Source organism: Hirundo rustica, chromosome 9 (assembly GCF_015227805.2).
Source record: "Hirundo rustica isolate bHirRus1 chromosome 9, bHirRus1.pri.v3, whole genome shotgun sequence".
NCBI lineage: Eukaryota > Metazoa > Chordata > Aves > Passeriformes > Hirundinidae > Hirundo > Hirundo rustica.
This window is the reverse complement of record NC_053458.1, coordinates 23,610,177-23,631,828: the sequence shown is the minus strand read 5'-3', so window position 1 is coordinate 23,631,828 and position 21,652 is coordinate 23,610,177. Positions and strand designations below refer to the sequence as shown.

The 21,652-nt window shown below is 47.2% G+C and overlaps 2 protein-coding genes across 7 annotated transcripts in view; one reads left to right on the top strand and one right to left on the bottom strand.

Annotated features, from left to right (window-relative positions):
• Window positions 1–946: 946 nt before the first annotated feature.
• On the bottom strand, window positions 947–7,787 carry GLRX2 (glutaredoxin 2). Of its 6 annotated transcripts, XM_040072468.2 has the most exons (5): window positions 7,638–7,787; window positions 6,513–6,597; window positions 3,045–3,111; window positions 2,152–2,328; window positions 947–1,614 (listed from the first exon to the last, which is right to left on the bottom strand). In XM_040072468.2, exons 3-5 carry the CDS (start codon window positions 3,102–3,104, stop codon window positions 1,495–1,497), a joined length of 357 nt encoding a protein of 118 aa, XP_039928402.1. In that variant the 5' UTR covers window positions 3,105–3,111; window positions 6,513–6,597; window positions 7,638–7,787; the 3' UTR covers window positions 947–1,494. The 6 variants fall into 6 exon arrangements, with proteins under 6 accessions (XP_039928402.1, XP_039928403.1, XP_039928401.1 ...); XM_040072469.2 differs by lacking the exon at window positions 7,638–7,787 and having other exon boundaries at window positions 6,513–6,611; XM_040072467.1 differs by lacking the exons at window positions 6,513–6,597; window positions 7,638–7,787 and adding an exon at window positions 5,181–5,267.
• Window positions 7,788–10,967: 3,180 nt separating this feature from the next.
• Window positions 10,968–21,652, top strand: part of CDC73 (cell division cycle 73) — a 102,610-nt gene continuing 91,925 nt past the window's right edge. Inside the window, exons 1-7 of the mRNA XM_040072507.2 lie at window positions 10,968–11,134; window positions 16,586–16,691; window positions 17,683–17,752; window positions 18,746–18,808; window positions 18,897–18,949; window positions 19,291–19,379; window positions 20,721–20,937. Of these exons, the coding sequence (XP_039928441.1) occupies window positions 11,004–11,134; window positions 16,586–16,691; window positions 17,683–17,752; window positions 18,746–18,808; window positions 18,897–18,949; window positions 19,291–19,379; window positions 20,721–20,937 (729 nt within the window). The 5' untranslated portion in view covers window positions 10,968–11,003. The remainder of the gene's footprint in view (window positions 11,135–16,585; window positions 16,692–17,682; window positions 17,753–18,745; window positions 18,809–18,896; window positions 18,950–19,290; window positions 19,380–20,720; window positions 20,938–21,652) is intronic.

Below are 21,652 nucleotides of genomic sequence, written 5' to 3'. Positions count from 1 at the left end.
GATGGGTGTTATCAGCTTTGGGGACAAAATTATTGTTAAGCTTCTGGTAAAAAAACATCACTGGCTGAAGAATTCTACACAGAGAAAAGGAATACTTGGTATTCTTATATGTCTGTATGTGCAAAATAAATTGGTTTATTAAGTGTAAATTCAGAGAGAGCTGCACATCTGTGTGTTTACCGTGATGACTGTGTCCTAGCACCATACAGTAAACAGCAATAATTAAAATGAAACAAGGTCAGTGCGTTGAATTAGCTGATTACATATTAAAGATACACAACGCAGGCAACTGTATAGTAAAGACTTTCTACAAATGATGCAGTTTAAACTTAGATCAAACCTGCATCACAAAAATGAAGCTGTCAAGTTTAAATGATACTCTTGCCATCCTAGTTAGCTGGAATTAAAGACTGATGTTTTCTTTCCTTGAGGGGAGAAAGTAGTTTAGGTACAACGCAGTGCTGAAAGTAATGGAAATAACAGCAGTCTTAATTCACAACAAGTGAGTAAAAAATTCATTGACTAAAGTTTTTATTCTAATTTGTGCGCCTTTAGTTGTGTAATGGTCCCTTTAACTGAAGAATGGGTTATCATTTTCTACTTGCATATGAACTTCTTCGAAATAACCAAGAGTCTTGGCATTGCCCGGTCTGGCTTTGGATGTACATTGTACTGAAACGATGGAATTTTAGTCATTTCTTTTACACATTTAACTGAAAGTTAAAATGGCTAGTAAACTGCATTCTGACTGTAGAATTCAAGTACTAAATAAACTCTATGCATATTAGACCTGTTTCACTTGGTGCTGTGTTTGCTGCTGTTGTTGGATTGGTTGTACCCTTGTCTGCAGCTGCGTTTGAGTGCCCGAGCTGCCTCCCCCTTGAAGGACATTGCTGGATGACAGCACAGACTGACACCTCACAGTGCAGAGGAAAGATAAAAGCTGTCACTCTCCAAAGCTGCCAGAATCTTTATTCCCTTTTCTGTTCCATTGGACACACAGTTTTGAAGCTGGGTGATCAGGCACTGGAATACAAGAGAGGCAGACATGCACACATCAATATGACTACAAACTGGGTTTGCTTTACACTTCACTTTGACAGAAGATAATTATATTTAAAGAAACCATTAAATTCAACTGACAATTTATTGAGACAAAGCTAGAAAGCAAACTAATGTGCAGCAAGCCTCACAGGATTCTTTTTGAAGAGCCTGGACTTCCCTGGAGCAGGATGTAATCATGAAATGCCATCTCTGTCTCACTTAGAGCCCCAAGAATTACATCTGTTTGCTAATGACCATCTGGGTGGTGGGAAAGCTGAGGCAAGGACACAAAGTAATTCACCAAGTCCATAAAGTCTGTCAGAGTGATCTGTAATTCAAAAAGCAATGATTTGAGGTTGTTGAGTGCAGTTCCTGCCATGTGTCTGTGATCTTCTGAATTCATCTGAAATTCTGTTCATACAAAGGAAGACAAAGCTAAGAGAGGGTTGCTCAGTAATCTGCTTTCATCTGACACTGATGAATTAAAGGAAGCAGTTTGCCTTCCTCATGAAGCTTTTGAGTATCTGTAGCACCTCCAACACATGTCCCGTTGATAAACACTCTTGGGACCTAGCAAGAAAACAAAAGTTGCATTACTTACTTCTTGGGAAAAAAGTACACATTCAAGCAAGTCCAAATGTGGATTCCAATGATTGTGTTCTTCTAGACGTCTGTGTAATATATAACCCGTATATAACCTGTATATAACCCGTACTTTTCCATAATATTTACAGAGATGGGAAACTTGATGTGCCCCTCAAGAGTGGGATAAAGTAACTGTGTGGGTGATTGTAATAAATTCCAATAAGTGAGTCAAGTGAGACTATATAAAATAAAATACAAGTGTTAAATACAATGGTTTAAATATACAAATGAAAAAATGGCTTTGATACTTAAATTATTTCAGTGGCAGTATGGAAAAGATAACTCTAAGGGATGCCCAGAGGGCTTCTAGAAGAGACAGAACATTCCTGCAGTATTTAATTTAGGAGCTTAAATCCTAAATTTAACTGTCTCAAAACAGTAAAGGATTTGCTATGGATATAACCCAAAAGTGATAAGTGTAGCCCAAGTTGTTACTTGTTACATATAAGAGAGTATACTCACTGTTCTGCCACCAGTCATCTGTTCCAGAACGTCTTGGAACTGCCTTCCGTTTGTATTTGCATCCAGTTCCACAGCTGTGTAATTCACATTCAAACCCTCAAATAGGTTTTTTGCCATTTTGCAGTACGGGCATGTTGTTTTAGAGAAAATCACCACACAGTTGTGTGAAATAATGTCCTGTGTGCTCAAAAGAAAGTTACAAGTCAGCGAGCTTCAAGCCCAGTGCACTCTGAACGCTATTGAACAGTCATGAAAGTAATGCACAAGTTAAAAACCTGCTGTTAGAGGAGCAAACACAGGAGAATCTCTGCTGGCACCTCTGAAGGCAGGTTTGACCTGCCCCTGGCTCCAAACTGAGCACAAGGATGGTGGAGTGTGTGGTACAACTCTGCTCTGCAGTCTGCCCAACTCCCTGCATCCCCCTGAATGGTTTAGGACAGTTTTCCCTGTCTGTAAGGCACTTGGGATGTGCCAGTGGCAAGCACAGTGACCAAAAGCAATGGGTGGAAGAGACACCCTTATCATTTTACTGTAAATTCGAGGGGATTTCACGTTATCATTTACTACCAGTAAATTTATTTAAAAAAAAACCTCTAAAATATTTAACTTTACTTGTTACCAGTAATTTTTCAAGGTTCTATCCCCAGTGTCAACAGCAGCACTGAATTTGACTAGAGGTCTAAAAAAACCATAAAATGGGTGCAGCCTAGGAAGTTCAGGTTCCAGGGCTGTGGATAAACAAAACTGCCAGGATGGCTTGATAACCATAATAAACACAGGAACAGGTTCAACAGGCAGAACTATCTACAGTACTTCTTTGTATAAGAAAAGGTTTGAAGTAAGTGGCTTTTGTGAATGCTGACAATCAGTAATAGCATCACAAATAATGCTACCTGTATTTGATTCACAGCAGCATCATTAGACAATCCTGCAGCGGTCTGGCTGTTCCCCATTCTAGAACTAAGAAGAAACGACAGTCGGATATTCGAGCTTCCAAAGAAACACCACGTTTCGATATTTAACCGACTTCTCGACGCAGGTTCACTTGAACTGCAGCACCGGCAGCCACCCGGCTTCTCGGGTGCCTGCAGGGAAGGGAGCAGCGGGGAGCGGGCGGCGGAACAGCCCGGCGCTGCCGTTACACGGGAAACGCTCCGTGCCGCCGGTGACAGCCACGCACACAGAGACACGTGTGTGACACCGGCCACACCGCCCGCCGGTGACAGCTATACACACAGAGACACGTGTGACACCGGCCACACCGCCCGCCGGTGACAGCCACACACACAGAGACACGTGTGTGACACCGGCCACACCGCCCGCCGGTGACAGCCACACACACACACACACGTGTGACACTGGCCACACCGCCCGCCGGTGACAGCCACACACACAGAGACACGTGTGACACCGGCCACACCGCCCGCCGGTGACAGCTATACACACACACACACGTGTGACACCGGCCACACCGCCCGCCGGTGACAGCTATACACACACACACACGTGTGACACCGGCCACACCGCCCGCCGGTGACAGCTATACACACACACACACGTGTGACACCGGCCACACCGCCCGCCGGTGACAGCCACACACACACACAGAGACACGTGTGTGACACCGGCCACACCGCCCGCCGGTGACAGCTATACACACACAGAGACACGTGTGACACCGGCCACACCGCCCGCCGGTGACAGCCACACACACACACACACGTGTGACACCGGCCACACCGCCCGCCGGTGACAGCTATACACACACACACACGTGTGACACCGGCCACACCGCCCGCCGGTGACAGCCACACACACAGAGACACGTGTGACACCGGCCACACCGCCCGCCGGTGACAGCTATACACACAGAGACACGTGTGACACCGGCCACACCGCCCGCCGGTGACAGCTATACACACACAGAGACACGTGTGACACCGGCCACACCGCCCGCCGGTGACAGCCACACACACACACACACGTGTGACACCGGCCACACCGCCCGCCGGTGACAGCCACACACACACACACACGTGTGACACCGGCCACACCGCCCGCCGGTGACAGCTATACACACAGAGACACGTGTGACACCGGCCACACCGCCCGCCGGTGACAGCTATACACACACACACACGTGTGACACCGGCCACACCGCCCGCCGGTGACAGCCACACACACAGAGACACGTGTGACACCGGCCACACCGCCCGCCGGTGACAGCTATACACACACACACACGTGTGACACCGGCCACACCGCCCGCCGGTGACAGCCACACACACACACACGTGTGTGACACCGGCCACACAGCCCGCCGGTGACAGACAGACAGACAGACACACACACACACACACACACGTGTGTGACACCGGCCACACAGCCCCGCTCCCGAGCCCTGTCCTCATCCTCATCCCTGTCCATCCCGACCCCGATAGCGATCATGATCCCAAACCCGGTCCTTGTTCCTGTTCCGGTCCCGATCCCTGTCCCGACCCTAATCCCAGCCGCGGTCCCGGTCCCGATCCTTGTTCCGGACCCTCTCCTTGTCCCGGTCCCCGACTCGGTCCCTGTCCCGACTCTAATCCCGGTCCCTGTCCCGATCCCGATCCCAGTCCCGACCCCTAACTCTAACCGTGTCCCGATCCCGATCCTTGTTCCGGTTCCGGTCCCGATCCCTGTCCCGACCTTAATCCCAGTCGCGGTCCTGGTCCCGGTCCCGATCCCTGTTCCGGACCCTCTCCTTGTCCCGGTCGGTCCCGAACCCGGTCCCTATCCCTGTCCTTGTCCCGACTCTAATCCCGGTCCCGATCCCGGTCCCTCTCCCTCTCCAGATCCCGGTCCCGGTCCCTCTCCAGATCCCGGTCCCGATCCCTATCTCTATCCGTGTCTCGATCCTTATCCCGGTCGCAGTCCCAGTCCCGATCCCAGTCCCCGTTCCAGACCGTGTCCCGCTCCCGCTCCCGTTCCCATCCCGCTCCCCGTTCCGGTCCGGTTCCGCCCCGCTGCCCCCGGCCCGCGCTCACCGCCCCCCCCAGGCCGCCGCCGCCCGGCGCAGCGCCCCCTGCAGGGCCATGGCGCCGCCAGGAAGGGGCGGCGCTCCCCTCAGTCCTCACGGCGGTCCGACGCCGCGCCTCGCAGGCCCCCGCGCCGCCTCCCGGGGCTGCCCGCTGCACTGCCTGTGCGCCGGGAGCGCCAGCGGCACCGCGGGGACAGCGCGGGGACAGCGCGGGGACAGGGACAGGGACAGGGACAGGGACAGGGACAGGGACAGGGACAGGGACAGGGACAGGGACAGCACAGGGACAGGGACAGGGACAGGGACAGGGACAGGGACAGGGACAGGGACAGCACAGGGACAGGGACAGCGCGGGGACAGGGACAGGGACAGGGACAGGGACAGGGACAGGGACAGGGACAGGGACAGGGACAGCACAGGGACAGGGACAGGGACAGGGACAGGGACAGGGACAGGGACAGCACAGGGACAGGGACAGGGACAGGGACAGGGACAGGGACAGGGACAGGGACAGCACAGGGACAGGGACAGCACAGGGACAGGGACAGGGACAGGGACAGGGACAGGGACAGCACAGGGACAGGGACAGCACAGGGACAGGGACAGGGACAGGGACAGGGACAGGACAGGGACAGGGACAGCGCGGGGACAGGGACAGGGACAGGGACAGGGACAGCGCTGGGACAGGGACAGGGACAGGGACAGCACAGGGACAGGGACAGCGCGGGGACAGGGACAGGGACAGCGCGGGGACAGGGACAGCACAGGGACAGGGACAGGGACAGGGACAGGGACAGCACAGGGACAGGGATAGGGACAGGGACAGGGACAGCGCAGGGACAGGGACAGCACAGGGACAGGGATAGGGACAGGGACAGGGACAGGGACGGGACAGGGACAGCGCAGGGACAGGGACAGGGACAGCACAGGGACAGGGACAGCGCAGGGACAGGGACAGGGACAGGGACAGGGACAGGGACAGCACAGGGACAGCGCGGGGACAGGGACAGGGACAGGGACAGGGACAGGGACAGGGACAGCGCGGGGACAGGGACAGCACAGGGACAGGGACAGGGACAGGGACAGCACAGGGACAGGGACAGGGACAGGGACAGCGCGGGGACAGGGACAGGGACAGGGACAGGGACAGGACAGGGACAGGGACAGGACAGGGACAGGGACAGGGGTCAGGAGAGGCGCAGAGAGGGGCTGGATTTCCCGGAGGCCCCGGAGCCGCTCCTGGTGCGGGGCAATCGGGGAGATTTGGCCTCCTGCCCAGCCGACTTCCCAGATGCGGGGGTCTCGGCGATGCCTTCGCTTTGTCCAATGTAAAACTTACTTTAAAGCTTCTCCGTCCCCGTTTCTGTGGAGTGTTCTTCCTCACGTTTCTTTCCTGCCTTGCAGTTCTTCGGTCAGAAACCGACCTGTGAAACCGGAGCATTGGGAACGGAGTAAATAACGTGTGGGGGATGAGGAATTCCTCCTGGTACCTTGGAAGTTGTGTTAGCGGAGCTGGCTAATCGTGTAATGTGTGGAACGCTTTTAGTGGCTCCTGGGTATTAAAAAAAAAAAAAAAAAAAAAAAAAAAGGTGGAGATTTTACTTTATGTGGAGGTGTTTTGTTTTGTTTTGTTTTGTTTATTTTATTTCCACAGTAAAAGCTGTTCAACAATATCCTGTTATTTCACACTCACAGACCTTGCTGTGGAGCCTGGTCAAATACGTGTCCTTGGCAGAGCGCTGCTGTGGATTATCCTCTGGGCATCCCCTCTGGGGTCTGCACAAGTATTTCTGGAGAAACTTTCTCCCCCCCTCCTAGCTGAGAGGGTAAATTGTACTCTGTTCGGTGCTCAGCCCTATGTTTTAAAAAATACTGCCAGGAAAAGCGCTCGTGTACTGGTTTGGTTTTGCCCAAATGTATCTGTAAAAAAGGGAATGTGTGTTCAAGCATGACATATCTTTGTATTATCTTTCTGGATGTTGATTAATCTTAAATTAACTTAGCTATGATGTAAAACTTTCTGATATTATTTTGCAAGTTAATTTTACGTTCCTGCAGAACATCAGTACAGCATGTTAAAGTAGTGAGAAAATGCAATTTAAACATTGTACCCATGTCATATACTTTCATTTTACTAAATGGTAACTTGCTCATTTCAGATAATGATTTTGTAGCCTAATCTTCTGTGATAAAACTGATAAACTCTCATGTATCTAATGCCACATGAAAATAATTTCTTATCAAATCCTAATTTAATGATATAAGTGCTGGTCAATGATGTCACTATGATCCCCAAAGCAAGCTGTGGGAATTGTTTTGTAAACTCCCGTTAAAACTTTTAATGAAAGCGTCACATTCAGAGTAAACCCACTCTTATCTATTGCATTAAATTTGGCAGAAAATCCCCGCCCTGGCATTCCAGCTGCTCCTCAGATGTCAGAGGAGCTGGGACAGCTGGGTTTACCTTCTGCGCCACGGCCAATTCAGCAGCAGGCATGCAGAGCTGGTGTGGCACTGGAACGAAATGGCTTTCGGAATTCCTTCCAACCAAGCCCACTCTGGTTCTGTGCTGGTGGTGAGTCCCCTGTGTGCAGGAGTGTGTGTGAACACAGGAAATATGAACACCCGGTACAGCTGAGCGCTGGAGGCTTACCCAGTCGGTGTCCCTGTGGGAGGAGATAGGTACAGCCCTCTGACAGGGCCAGGATACAGACCGAGCCTCCTCTGACCTCCCTTCCCACTAAAGCTGTATTTATATTGTTTCCAGTGAGTGACGGGAGAAGGTGAAGCTATGCCTGACATAATTTCTCATTTAAGTGGAGTTTTAGTCATGCACATATACGGGGGTTATTGACACAAAGCTGGGTCACGGTTTGGGTCATTCCTTTGGCTTAGTTCCTGTTACCTGCATTGTTCAAGCCAGAGCATGACCGCAGCACCTCTGTGCCGCTCCGTCCTTTGTTTCACACCTGCACTGATTTCAGCAGGGCGAGACCAACTCTCCGTGCTGCTCCCGGCTTTGTTCCCTCCTCCCGGAGCAGCGCTCCGAGCTCCCGCAGGGATCCTGCTCCTCCGGGCGCAGGCAGCTTGTCCCTGCTGAGCTACTGCCAATGGACACGCTCCTTCTGGCTCAGCTTTCTTTTTCAGTGTTCTCCCCGGCGAAGGCAGCCTTACATGAGAGAGGAAACCAGAACCACAACGTTTTCTGGAAACCCGAAAATAATTCTCTTTGCTGCCGTGTGTGTGGCTGACTGTGCACCGCGCCGTTCCCTGCTCCCTGAGCAGCAGAATTGAAATGAGGGGTTTTGGTGTCCTTGTAACACGGTGACTGTGTGTGTCGCTGAAAAGCAGTATTACTTGTGCAGCAGAGGTACAGGATGTGTTTCTAAAGATGTAGCACTGGTTTAGGGGATACACTGGGGCTTTTGGATGAGGCGTGGAATTGAAACTTAGCCTGCTGGAAACATTTCAAGTCCTGTTCTAATTTTCATGAGCTGTAGCTCCAGTAATAATTCAAAATCCAGTTCAGGAAATGATACTGTTTATTAATTATGGCTTTGTCTTCTAAACTCATAAATATTACTCTATACCCACTGACAAATAAATATTGGCGGTGATTGGTATAATTCACCATGATACTGGGTGTTGTAGTACATATTTGTGTGCTAGACTATTTCAATACCATTTCTGAAGTGTTATAAATACACTTGTGGTGCTCTGCATGCTGAGTTGTTCGACACAGATGGGGATATCACTAACATCTTGAAACAGGGAATTCTATAGGCTGTTGGCTTTTAGTCTGTTTTGTCAGTCTCAGCACAAGTTACTTACAGGAAGAGAAATGACCCAATTCTGCCTTTTCCAAATTTAAGATGAAATAATGTTTTCTACCAGTGCTGGAGAGTGTTAAGAAAATTCTGAGCATCAAAGGTTAGAATAAGTCATGCTGAGAGCTTGCCTTGGGGCCTCAAATCCAGCAATCAGTATTCCCCAGGTAGTACCAGTCTGTTTGGTTCTGCTGGGAATTCTATGCTCCCAGTTTTTGTGTGTTTGAGCAGAAGAAATTAACCTGGAACATGGGGAAAGCATGTGCCAGCTGCCATTGCTCAGGTGAGCAAACAGAGCTCTGAGATCCCGAATTCTGCAGGGTAATGTAGGATGTGCCCCACGGCATTACTGTCTGTCCTTCTCCAGATTTACAGGCAACATTTTCCTAATGACCTGGTTTTTTTGCTATGGTCTTTTGATGGCTTCTTTGTATCAGAATTAAAGGACATCATTGTGATAAAGCAGAGACTTTTTTTTTTTTAACCCAGATTTATATCCAGGATCCAGGCTATTTTCTCTCCAGCCTGCAGAGTGAGATGCACAGTGTCTGAGAGAATCATAATCACAGAATATCCTGGGTCGGGAGTGACCCACAAAGATCATTGAGCCAAACTCCTGTTCCTGCACAGGACATCCCAGTGATCCCAAGTGTCTGACAACATTGCACAAAAGCTTCTGGAACTCTGAGAGCCTCAGGACGATGACCACTGCCCTGGGGGAGCCTGAACCCCCTCTGGGTGAGGAACCTTTTCCTAATGTCCAGCATAAACTTCACTGATATTGTTTCCTGCTGTTCCCTCTGCTGTTTTTACATTGTTTTCTTGAGGTATTTCTGTGGCCGTGCTGTCCAAGCCCATACCAAACATGCTGCTGGGCACATGGTTGGGAGTAATGACATAGAACCCCCTAAACACCCCCAAACCCCTCTCAGGGCCCTTTAAAACCTATTTAGAGCCACTAAACCCCCTCCCAGGTACACCACAGACCATCCCAGCACCCCTAAACCCCCTCAAACCTCCTCAACACCCCCAAATCCATTTTAACTCTCTCAGACCCCTCCCAGCACACCCTAAAGCCCCATTAGCATCCCAAATCCCTTTGAGCACCCTCTAAAACCTCTTTAGCCCCACTAAAGCCCCTCCCAGTGTACCACATACAATCCTAGCATCCCCAATACCCCCTCAAATCTCAACAACCCCAAAACCCTATTTAGCCGTGCTTGAGCATCCACAAATCTCTCCCAGCACCCTGTAAAACTCCATTAGCACCCCCAAATCCATCCCAGCACGCCTAAAACCCTGTCACCATCACCAACCCTCCTTCAGCACCCTCTGAAACCTCTTCAGCACCACCAAAACTCCTCGTTACTCCCACCCGAACAATCCCAGCGCGTCCGGGGCGAGCGGCGCAGCCCCGCGCCGTGACTCGGCGGACACCCGGCAGTATCAAAGCCCCAGAGAAGAGAAGCAGCGCCGATAACTTAGGCAGCGGTTGTGTGTAAAAGCTCTATTTTCACATATGACATAAGAAAGCTCTGTGTGCTCAGGGCGGAGAAAGCCGTATCCATTCCCCTCGCCCACCCTGGGCCGCCGTGAGGGCGGCAGAGGGGGCGTGGCCGCGGTGAGGGCGGCTGAGGGGGCGTGGCCGCGGTGAGGGCGGCTGAGGGGGCGTGGCCGCGGCGAGGGCGGGAGAGGGGGCGTGGCCGTGGTGAGGACGGCCGAGGGGGCGTGGCCGCGGTGAGGGCGGCCGAGGGGGCGTGGCCGCAGTGAGGGCGGCCGAGGGGGCGTGGCCGCGGTGAGGGCGGCCGAGGGGGCGTGGCTTCCCGCCCCGGCACCGCCCCTCTCGGGACGGGCCCACGTCGCTCCCATGGCAACGCGTCCGGCGTCGCCCCAGTAGGCGGCGCGGCGGCGTTGGCTCAGGCGTTCGCGGCGGGCAGCCCGGGGCGCGCCGGCGGGGTCCTGCGGCGGGCGGCGGCGGCCGGAGCGGTGGCGGCCGGGCGAAGATGGCGGACGTGCTGAGCGTGCTGCGGCAGTACAACACGCAGAAGAAGGAGATCGTGGTCAAGGGCGACGAGGTGATCTTCGGAGAGTTCTCGTGGCCCAAGAACGTCAAGACCAACTATGTCATCTGGGGGTGAGCGACGCGGCCGGGGGAAGGGGCGGGTGGGGGGAGAAGTTGCCCCGAAGTTGCGCCCGGGCAGCGGGGACGGGGGTCCCGCCGTCCTTGGCCCCGGCGGCGCCCTGCAGGTAGCGAGGCAGGCGGCGTCGGGCGGACCGGTGCCGCCTCCCGCAGGGCCTCGGGGCCCCGGCACCCTGCCCGGGTGTCCCGTGGGCGATTCCTGTCCGCTGGCAGCCCGGCCGGGCACGGAGCGCTCGCCGCTCCCTTCGGGAACGTTCCCGGGTGCTGCCCTGGGCCGGGAGAGCCGCGGGGCCGGGGCCGGGCCGCTCCTCGGCTCTCGGCGCTCCTGTCCGGCGGGGCCGCGTCCTGCAGACTCATGCGATGAGATGGCAGCAGGCAGCCTCTCCCAAGTTTTTCCGGGTGTTTTGTGAAAAAGACGCGTTATGTCGTTCGGACAGCGCTCTCAGGCACATAGTGGAATTCGTGGGGTGTTCTTTGCGGGGCCAGGACTTGTAGTCGGTGATGCTGATGGGTCCCTTCCTGTCAGCATAGTCTGTGATTCTGCTATCTTGGGTTGTCGAGGCTGCTTCTGGTCTCCTGGAGCTTTGCTGCACCAGGACAAAGCCGGCGGGGTGCAGAGCGACGCTCCCTCTGATGAGCTGTGCAGGTGCTCTGCCCCCACCTGAGGCCTCTTCCTGGCCAGGGCCCAGTGCAGGCTGTTTCCTAGTTGTTCTTACCATAATAAACAAGTGGAGAGAGTGGCCTAAATGATTGTTTTAGGTAAAATGCTTGGTTTTAGAAAACTTCTAGAAAATGAGGGGTTTTATCTGTTGAGTTTACTAGTATAGCATGGATTGCTTGCATTGCAAAGGAGTTTTTTGTGTGCCTTTCCTCAGAATTTAGCAGCTGCTTGCTTCTTAATGTCCTCACTAGAAGGGTTCCAGTGTGTCTTTTTCAGACTTAACAGGGAAAAATGCTGCTTGTTAAAGCTCAGGTGCTGATCAAAGAGGACGTGTTATCCTGTGAACCTTTGTGGAAAAGCAGAAGTACCTGTAGATTTCTCAAAAAACCCCGAACCTATAATTGCGTCTGACCAGGAATTATTTTTTGTTTTGTTTTCATAATTATGATATGACTATTACTAGCCTTAGACGGAGAGAGAGAAAAGAAATAAGCCTACTTGCTTATCTTCAGTTGTAGGTGGGCTTTTCATAGCTGATTTTACTTTGTACCTTATATATTACTAGAAACATGCTTTTTTATTACCTGTTTCAAGCTTTCAGAAACAAATTTTGGAGTTATTTGTGGTTCCTGGCTGAGTGGGGGATACTGGTATGTAGACTGAAGAGGAAGAAAAATATTTGGATAAGCAGTTGGAAGTCTTGGCTGTATTTTTACTGGGCAATGTGTAGACAGTTGTGGTGGTTTCCACACTTTGCCCAAGTGGTAATAAGTAATGGTTAAGTAGACAAACAAGTTTCATTGCCCTTCTGCAGGGAACAAGAAACTGATATGCCAGCTCTATCCTATTGCTCAGGAGAGCTTGGATTAGACCCAGAAATGGTTACCAAAAGCCTAAAAGCTGCTGGAGAGCAAACTTTGCAGCTTTATCTTCCTGGTCAAGAAGGATGTGCAGGTGAACAGAGGATTCTGAGCACAGCAGGAGCAGCTCCTTGACAGAGCTGAGCGCTCTCCTCCTGGGGCAGGTGTGTGGTAGAATTGGAGGGGGATTGTTCTTTGGTTTGTTTGAGGTGAGTTAGTTAATCTTGGTTTAGACCAGTGGCTTCTGAACTTTTGATAGGATCAGGCTGCTCTCAATTCACAGCCTTTCTTGTCAACCACTGTGGTATTTTGCATGTCTCAGCTTTAAATTGAAGACACCGTAAAAATGGGACCAGTTCTGCAAGCCACGCTCAGTAGCTTGAACACCACACTTTAGGAGCTGCTAATTTAGGTAATTGCCGCACTCAGGAGGGACATTTTCAAAAACTTTAAAGATTCAAACCCTTTTATATTCAGGTCACTTGACAGGATCCAAATTATGCTTGCACTGAGCAGGTGTTGGTGGCTGAGTCTTTCACAGAAGAAACCTTGAGTTCTGTTTTAGGTGTCCACCGCAGGGTTGCTGTAATTCCATCTCCAGCCTGAAGAGAGTAATGCTAGGCTGAAGAGCAGCAGTGGCATTTGTCCCTGCTAGAATTAGAAGTAGTCCCATGAGACATTTAACTCTGGCTCCTTGTTAGCTGGCAGAAGTCAGCAGTGCTGCCCTGCATTGCCTCCTCTCTCTGCTAGCACAGGTGTCACCCAAACAGGGAATTGGTCTGAGGAATCAAATCAAATTAGAGGTAACCTGGAGGAAAAAAAGAAAAGGTGGGGGAGAGTAACTTTAATCCAGTTTAATTTCCAGATAATAGTTGTAGGAACACTCCTGCTAGCACATGAAAAAGGCTAGGTGGTCTGAGATGAAGTGGTTTGTATGTTTTGACCTATGGGCCCTGAAGAGTGATTAATGAATCTGTTTCAAAACCGAAGGAAGGAATCATTCTGCCAGAGAAATTTATTACTTTGTTTGCCTAGTCAAGGGGCTTGGTTTTGCAGCTGAGTTTTTAAACAGTGAGCAGCTGGCCCTGGGTATTGTCAGTTGTGTGATACTCAGTGTGCTTTGTCTTGTGTTTTTAAAGATTTCTGCCTGCTTTTGTGGATGAGACACGGGTCCTTAGTACCTCTGTAAAACTTCAGGCTTTGAAACAGGAAAGAGGAAATAAAGCTGTTAAAAATGAATGAATTCCTGGTGCCCACAGGTGGAAGGTGAATGGATGAGAAAGAAATAAGATTTTAGTGTTAAAAATGAGCCGGTGAAACTTGCTTTCTCCTATTATATAAACATTTTCTTCACTTTTAAGCTGGAGTTTATTTTGTAAGAGATGCAACTACTCCTTAAATTTTTACTTTAATGATTGTCACTGTGTTTGTTGAGGACTACCTCCTAAGATTTTAATTTTTTCTTAAGTAATTGATGCCATAACTGAATATGGGAAATAACAGAATTAATTTCTATTTCTACTTTAGATGTTTGTAAATTGAATGAGGCAAGCTACCCTCAGATCTGCCTGGTTTCAGTTCTCTGTTTATTTAGCAGGAGCACACACTGATGTTGAAATGTCAGTTTAGGCTCATGTTTTCTCCTTGTGTGCAACTGCTTGTCCATCTGATGATTTCCAATCAATGTGCAATATCTTGTCCTCCTAATGAAACATCCTCTTAGAGCCATAATGAGCCATTCCCAAATGGGAATTTTTGTGTGTGTGGTTGAAGTGGTGAAGTACCAGCTGTGCCCTGCTGAGCTTTGGCAGTGCCTGTGGCTTTGTAATATTGTATTTTTTGTCAATTAATAGAGAGCGGTTCAGTGTTTGTTTGTTTTTATATTTTGTCATTTATTGCTAAATCTTGTTAAAGCTTGAGTAGATGTCCAGCTGGACTTTTCTATCATGCTCAGTGTATATGGCACACTTCAGAGAGATAATAAGTTATTCTGAACTAAGACAATCTCAAGTGTTTGTTTTAAAATGAAGTGACAACTGTATCACGTGACATCATGGCTTTGCTTCTGAGCCAAGCCTGTGTGGAGGAAGCTTTTGTTTCTGCTAGTGCTTCCAGTATATTTAGATACCACCTTATCAAATATTGTTACTGCTTTGCTGCTTGTTCAAACAGTTCCTTTGTGAGGGTTCCAGTTCTGGTGGCTGCCTGTAGTTGTGAAGCCAAGTTTTGGCTTCTAAGATGTTGAAAGAAAGATTCTGTGTCTACCCTCTTTCCTCTGCAGCAAAAAAAAAGTACAGGCACCCTCCACCTTATGCAGACCAAGTTTTCAGAAGGAATGGACAGTGGCAAGAGGGACCCTCTATTCCCTTTATTCTACAGTTCTGGTATCCTGAATCCCTTTTCTCTGCTTGTTTTTCTTATTTTGGTTTTCTCAGGCATCATTGTGAAGGTGAGGTTTTGAACTTTACTGCTAATAATAAGTTCTGAACAGGTTATTGGGCACTCTTAGTCTAATTTCGGAAAATGACAAGCAAAGCAGTAGGTGGCATTAGGTCCACAGTACTGGGAAAACAGACTTACACTTCTGTTGGTTTAGTAGATTTTTGTGTGGCTCTTTCAGGCTCCATCAAGTAGTGACTGAGTATTTTTTATTTCCTCTCCCTTCCCCCAGTGAGGTTGGCACTTCGGTGGTGTGTTTTGGTGCTGCTGCTGAGCCATGAGTAAAGCCACTGTACTTAAGGGAAATCTCTTTTAATGAAAGGGTTTCTTCCTGAAATCTCTGGTTTGTTGAAAATTCTCTACCAGTCTTAAGTTTATAGCTTGGGTCTGGTTTTGGGGTGACTTGTCTTCCTCAGGCTTTAAGGTGAGCCAGCTGGTCAGGGACAGGGACTGGGCAGTGTGGAGGAGCCCTGTCCTGCCTGCAGCTGGGGTTTGACAGCTCCCAGAGTGGGGGTGGGCAGTGGAGTTGCTGCTCTTGCTCTTCTCCTGACTGCCAGGTCTGTTTCTCAGAGCAGTTGGAGTGTTCAGGGAGCCAGGCTCTTTGAAAGAAGGACAGGCATTGCTTCCCCTACAAAATCTTGTAGTAACAGCATAATGGATAAGTGTGTGAGGGGGGGAGTTATGTTCATGGAGCCAAGATGAGCCAGGGATTTATTTGGCCTTGTTTGGTGCAGTTTGTTTGTTTGTTTTGGGTTTTTTTTTGTGAGTAGTTGCACAGAACAAGGTCCCTTTTAGACTTAAAACCTGTACCTTTGAAACAAGCTGTTTGAAAGCTGAGATTGAACTTGTTGCTGTTGTTTTGCTCTGATGTGGTCTGAGTATGGGACTCACTGTGATTTTGTATCCTTCAGGGTTTTGCTGGTTTTGACTGCAATTAGTTTGTAGTCGCTCCTTATTTTGATCTTTCAGCACCATTTTGAACCCATTGCTCCCTAGAGTTTGTGGAATTTATATATCCCGAGTTCTCACTGTGCGTTCTCTAGCGCTGCAAATTCTGGCCTGTTGTACCAGAAGATGACTTAATACTTTATTTTGTTTGCAGCTCAGTTCTGTTTCTCTGCCTGTCTCACACAGGATAGACAGTTTCTTTGATAATCAGAATAAATAGTGTGAATGAGGGGGAATGTGTACTTATGATTTCCCAAATCTTGCTTGTTTGTTTTACAACGCATCCAGCTCTTATTTTGGGAAGGCTTTTTTAATAATTCATTTGGTAAAGAGGCTGCAAGGACTCAACTCCCTCACCTGTATTTTTTAGCACAGGTGAGAGCTCACTAGTTTGGCAATAGCCTGACAATATTATTAACTGCTTGCGTTTTAAACAGTCATCTGGGGAAAAAAAAAAAAAGATACCTTTTCTAAAAGAGGGTGTGCTTGAGACAGAGATGGAGAAGTTAAATGTTACAATCTTTTCCTGTGTTACAGGACAGGGAAAGAGGGCCAGCCCAGGGAATACTACACTTTGGATTCTATCTTGTTCCTGCTCAATAATGTGCACCTTTCCCATCCTGTCTATGTCCGTCGTGCTGCGGTAAGTAGATCGTACAAAATGCGATTTTTGCCTTGTGATAATGAACATGTGTGTAGCTATTTTCAGGGAATGATAGTAGCACTTGTGTGTATGAATTTGGCTGGGGAGAGTGAGAATGATATGCAGCCGTGTGTGAGCGTGTGTGTTTAATAACCATCACCTCTGCAGAAGGATCATGTGACAGGTCCTGTCAGGGTGGAGTATTTTTGACAATTCTCTTCCTAGCAGATTATCCCTTCAAAACACCAAATTATGTTTGCAGCAAGAATTTGTCAAGCAATTATTAACAGTGATGGCAGCATTTATCTTAATGTTCTATGGACACAGTTGTTTCTAGCACTAAACTATTTCAGGAGTACTTTTGTCCACCTGTTGTGTGGAGTGATCCCAATCTAGATGATCCTTTGGTGCCTTAGATGGCAGGGATCTACAGGATGGAAAAAAGCAGAACAGCTTTGGCGTGGACTTGGAAGTAAGCAATCTAATTAAAAAAAATTACTACAAATACTACCTACAAATAAGGGTACAGAAATTTTGAAAAAATCCTTTTGATTTCCATTTGACTGCTTTCCATGAGGGCACTCTTCATCGTTCTTGTGCTTCATTGTTACCCGAGACAGCAGTGCTGTGTTGAAACAACACACCTGAGATACTTGGTTTCTGTGTATCAACACAGACTCCTGGCAGAGAAGTGTGTGTGATCAAAGGTAGTTCTTAACCTCATTTGCAAGTTTCAAGGGAAGGAGGAAAAAGGCTGCCCTGTCTTTCAGTTTTGTAGCAAGCCATATGTTTAATGTTGTGTAGCTGAGCATCCTCTGGGATGTGGTTGTACTTTCAGCTTGCTAGTTAAGCTTCCTTGGGTGGCAGGACATGTGGTCAAGTCTTTGTATGAATGAATAGTTTTCAGTAAAAGTGAAAAAAAAGAAAGAGTCTTTGTGACAGTTTAATGTCATGACTAATCAGTTTAATGTCACATCTGCTGTCTTTTCAGACTGAAAACATTCCTGTTGTAAGAAGACCTGATAGGAAAGACTTGCTTGCATACCTGAATGGGGAAACATGTGAGTGATGCGTTCTTTTGACTTGGACACACAGTACTGTTTACTGCTTCATATTCATGGCACAAGCGAGGGGTAGGAGAGGAAGATTGGGTAACAATAGGCAGTTTGCATCTTAACTGAATGTGCTGAAACTTCTCAAACAAAATTATTATTTCTTGCGTTTTTAATTGTGTTTTTAGATTTTTTGCTTAGATAGGAGCTGCATTCCTACATGCATGTAGGTGAACATTACTGTTACTATTAGCCTACTTTGGTTAATAATTATGTGTTAGAATGCTTAGCATCCATGTTTTTTCCTTCTCTAGACTATGGGAAACTTTCAATGGTACATTGATCTTAAATGCAAGAAATGTGTGGGATGAAATCTTCAGTTTAATAAAATATATTAAATCACTGGTTTGTCAGTCTGGCAGATTTGCCTAGCATTTCCTCATCTTAAATTTTCTGTTAACAATAGTCAGAGAAAAGAGGTTTCTCTGAGAAAAACAGAAATACCACGTTTGTAAGATGCTCTGTTTTGTAGGTGGTCTTCAAATTTTAAATTTCCCAGCGTATGAGATTATTTCTGTAATATGATGAGCAAAATCGCTTTTTAAAGGGATCAGCAGGTTGTCTTTAAAAAAAAAATCCTAGACAAACCAGTAGATCTTGATTCTAGGTTCTAATTCTTATTGTGACTCTGTTTTCTTTTATGAGTGGTATACAGAGATCATAGAATCATTGGTTAATTTAAGTTGGAAAGGACCAGAAGAGGTCACCTGGTTCAATCTCCTTTCCAAAGAAGGGCCATATGACCCTGAGCAACATGATTTAACTTTACATTCAGTCAGGTTCTGAATATCCCCACTCCATTAGTCCAGGTGTTTGAGCACCTTTGCTACCTGATACGTAGAGTTTCCATTGTTGCAATTCATCTGTTGTCCATCTTTCGTTTATACCCAAATATTATTGCAAATATTTTCTATTTAAACGGAGCCTTCTTTTTGTGTGCAGCAACCTCATCAAGCATAGACAGAAGTGCTCCACTTGAAATTGGTCTTCAACGATCCACTCAAGGTACAATTTAACTAAAAAATAACTTTGTGGTTTATTTTATAAAAATCTACTAGAGTCTTGCATTTTTAATGTTCTCTTTTTCTTGTAGTTAAAAGAGCAGCAGATGAGATACTAGCAGAAGCAAAGAAACCAAGAATAGAGGTAATGACAGGGACTGTCATCAATACAAATTGGGGGTGGAGGTAAATGATGGTGTTTATCTGTTTTTGTAGGAATTCCATTGGGTTACCTGTCCTTTGGTGTACAGAGTGCTTCTGTTCATGTGAACGGGAACTGGAAGGGGTTAGAAGATAGACAATTGTGGTTCTTGAGAGGAAACTTCAATAACTCTGTGCTTAATGCTAGTGCCACATGAAAAATCATTGGAAATAATGACTGTCCATGCAAATGTGAAGGGAATACTTCTGGACAGCTCTAATTCTAGCTGTATTTATATTTGAAAAGAGAGTGCACAGGAACTTAAACGTGACTGTTCCTTCCAGGATGAGGAGTGTGTGCGCCTCGACAAGGAGCGCTTGGCAGCTCGGCTGGAAGGACATAAGGAGGGCATCGTGCAAACGGAACAGATCAGGTGGGATTCCTTTTCCTTACCCTAGTGCTTAATTACAGCATGGAGAACAATTCTTGTGCTGTTCAGAGCAGGCAGTTTTACATCTGTCCAGCAGCTCTCAGTGGAAATTTTCCTCTATTTAATACTCTCAGTAATGTTTGAGGAGTCAGACCTTGGGACACTTATGACGGCACAGATTTGAGACATTTATAAAATCCTTAATTATAACCACGTAAAAATACGTATTTTGAATGATTTCTTCCTGTCTCTTATATGGGTGTACTTAGAAGGAAACTATAGGGGAAAAATCTGCTTGTGGCATGATCAGAAAGCATAAGAATGAAAACAGTCAAAAAGTACATGTAATTTTGTGTAAACTAATAATTTGGATGCTACCTTGAGTGTATCACAGCTTTGCAATGCTGCAATGAGGATTACTAAGTGTTATTTGAATTATTTTGTATTCTCTAGTTACCAATTCTTTTAACGCTGAATGTAAAAGCCTGCCCCTTTAAAAAAAGTACAGCTATTCACAGGCGGTGAGTTTCAACTCCATGCTTGACCCTGCTGTGAACCAAGTAGCAACACACAGAAATTCCCTTTCCAATAACATAGTTAAAAAGGGGAATGCTTCACAACTAGTACTTATATTCATTTTTTCACATATTCTCAAAGAAGAAACAACCCATGTAATAGTGAATTTGGTATGGACAGTTAGTATTGTGCAACTGGGTCTTTTTTTTCCTTCAGCTCACCTGCAAAACAGTAGGGCTCACTGACAGCCCAGTTCTGTGTTTACAGTTAAAAGCAAACACGCATAGGTATTGCACTCTTGGACAGGAGTGAGCTCTCTCAAACCCAGATTAACGTGGACAAGGCTACCACCATCTGTTTTATGGCCTGCATGGTCTGAGAAGGTACCACATCTTCCAAGGGACCAGGTCCACATAACTGCACCTCAGCCAAGATTTAGAATAATGCTTTGAAAGCCTCACAGAAGCCAGGGGTTGGCTGACTGGACAAAATTGTAATTGACTAAAAATAAAAGGGAACTGAAATTTGGATGTTGTTATAAATGAAGGTGTTGGTCCTGATGCATTACATTTGGATTCTTTATTTTTGTTGGGGGTTTTGGATGGTTTTTGTGTTAGTAATGTGAGTCTTTTGTCACAGCTTGGATCTTCATGCCCAAAACAGCAACGCCAAGCCCATATAATATTTCAGTGTGTATATATAAGGTGACTTTTGTGGTTTATAGCATAGCGTTAGACTTTGGCAGGATGAAGTTACTCATTCACAAATTCTTTCAGAAGAATTGTTCGTGCAATTATTCAGTCTGTACTGTTGCTTTTGCTCATTCAGGTCCTTGTCTGAAGCTATGTCAGTGGAAAAAATTGCTGCTATCAAAGCCAAAATCATGGCAAAGAAAAGATCCACTATCAAAACTGATCTGGATGATGACATAACTGCTCTTAAACAGAGAAGTTTTGTTGATGCTGAAGTGGATGTTACTAGAGATATTGTCAGCAGGGAGAGAGTATGGAGGACAAGAACTACAATCTTACAAAGCACAGGCAAGGTAATGCTCTGGATACGAAGCTGGATTTTATAATCTTTATGGCAAACTGCATTTTTATTTCCTGTATCTAATTTGTTAATCGGAGGTGACAGGGGGATTATGTTCAGTGTTCCATGTAGAGGTGGGCTTGCAGGGCTGTTAGCACAGTGACAGAAGAGTTTGTCCTTAGCATGTTACAGTAAATCTAAATTGTATCTCCAACTATTTGCTTCAGCCATTTAAAAGATACTAAGTAATCACTTAATTCCTCTTAACCAAAGCTGGTTTGAGCCCTGCAGTGGGGAGGGCTCCATGAAAATACCCATGGATTGGAAACAGACCAAAGTGGGGAGTGATTGATAGAAAGATCAGTGCATGTACATTGAAAGTCCTCTACATTCTGGAAAACACCAAAGAAGTAAGGAGGAAAAATGCTGGAATGGACAAAACCAGAAAATGTTATCACAAAGAGGTTTTTGTCCCTTTGTGCTACTTTTGGCTGCACTTGGTTATGTGCTATTCTGAACATGGTTGCAAGCACAGCTGACAGCTTGCTCTCTTTGGACAGTGAGGCTTTCTTTATTGCAGAGCTACTTGGCATTAAATTTCTCAAGGAAGCAGTAAGTCAATTTCTAGCAGATTTCAAGGGTCTGTTTTCCTGAGGTTATTGTCAAACTGCGTCCTTTGCCTTCACTACTGCTTTTAAGTATTGTCACAGGAGAATAATGTTTAGAAG

What these genes read in the sequence shown, in the direction of transcription:
- GLRX2 (XM_040072467.1), bottom strand. Translation starts at nt 5,230, where the DNA reads ATGGCCCTGCAGGGGGCGCTGCGCCGGGCGGCGGCGGCCTGGGGGGGG. An exon ending in CTGCTGTGAATCAAATACAG is followed by an intron (nt 2,329 to 3,044) that starts GTAGCATTATTT and finishes TTGAGCACACAG; the next exon opens with GACATTATTTCACACAACTG. An exon ending in AGATGACTGGTGGCAGAACA is followed by an intron (nt 1,615 to 2,151) that starts GTGAGTATACTC and finishes TTTTCTTGCTAG; the next exon opens with GTCCCAAGAGTGTTTATCAA.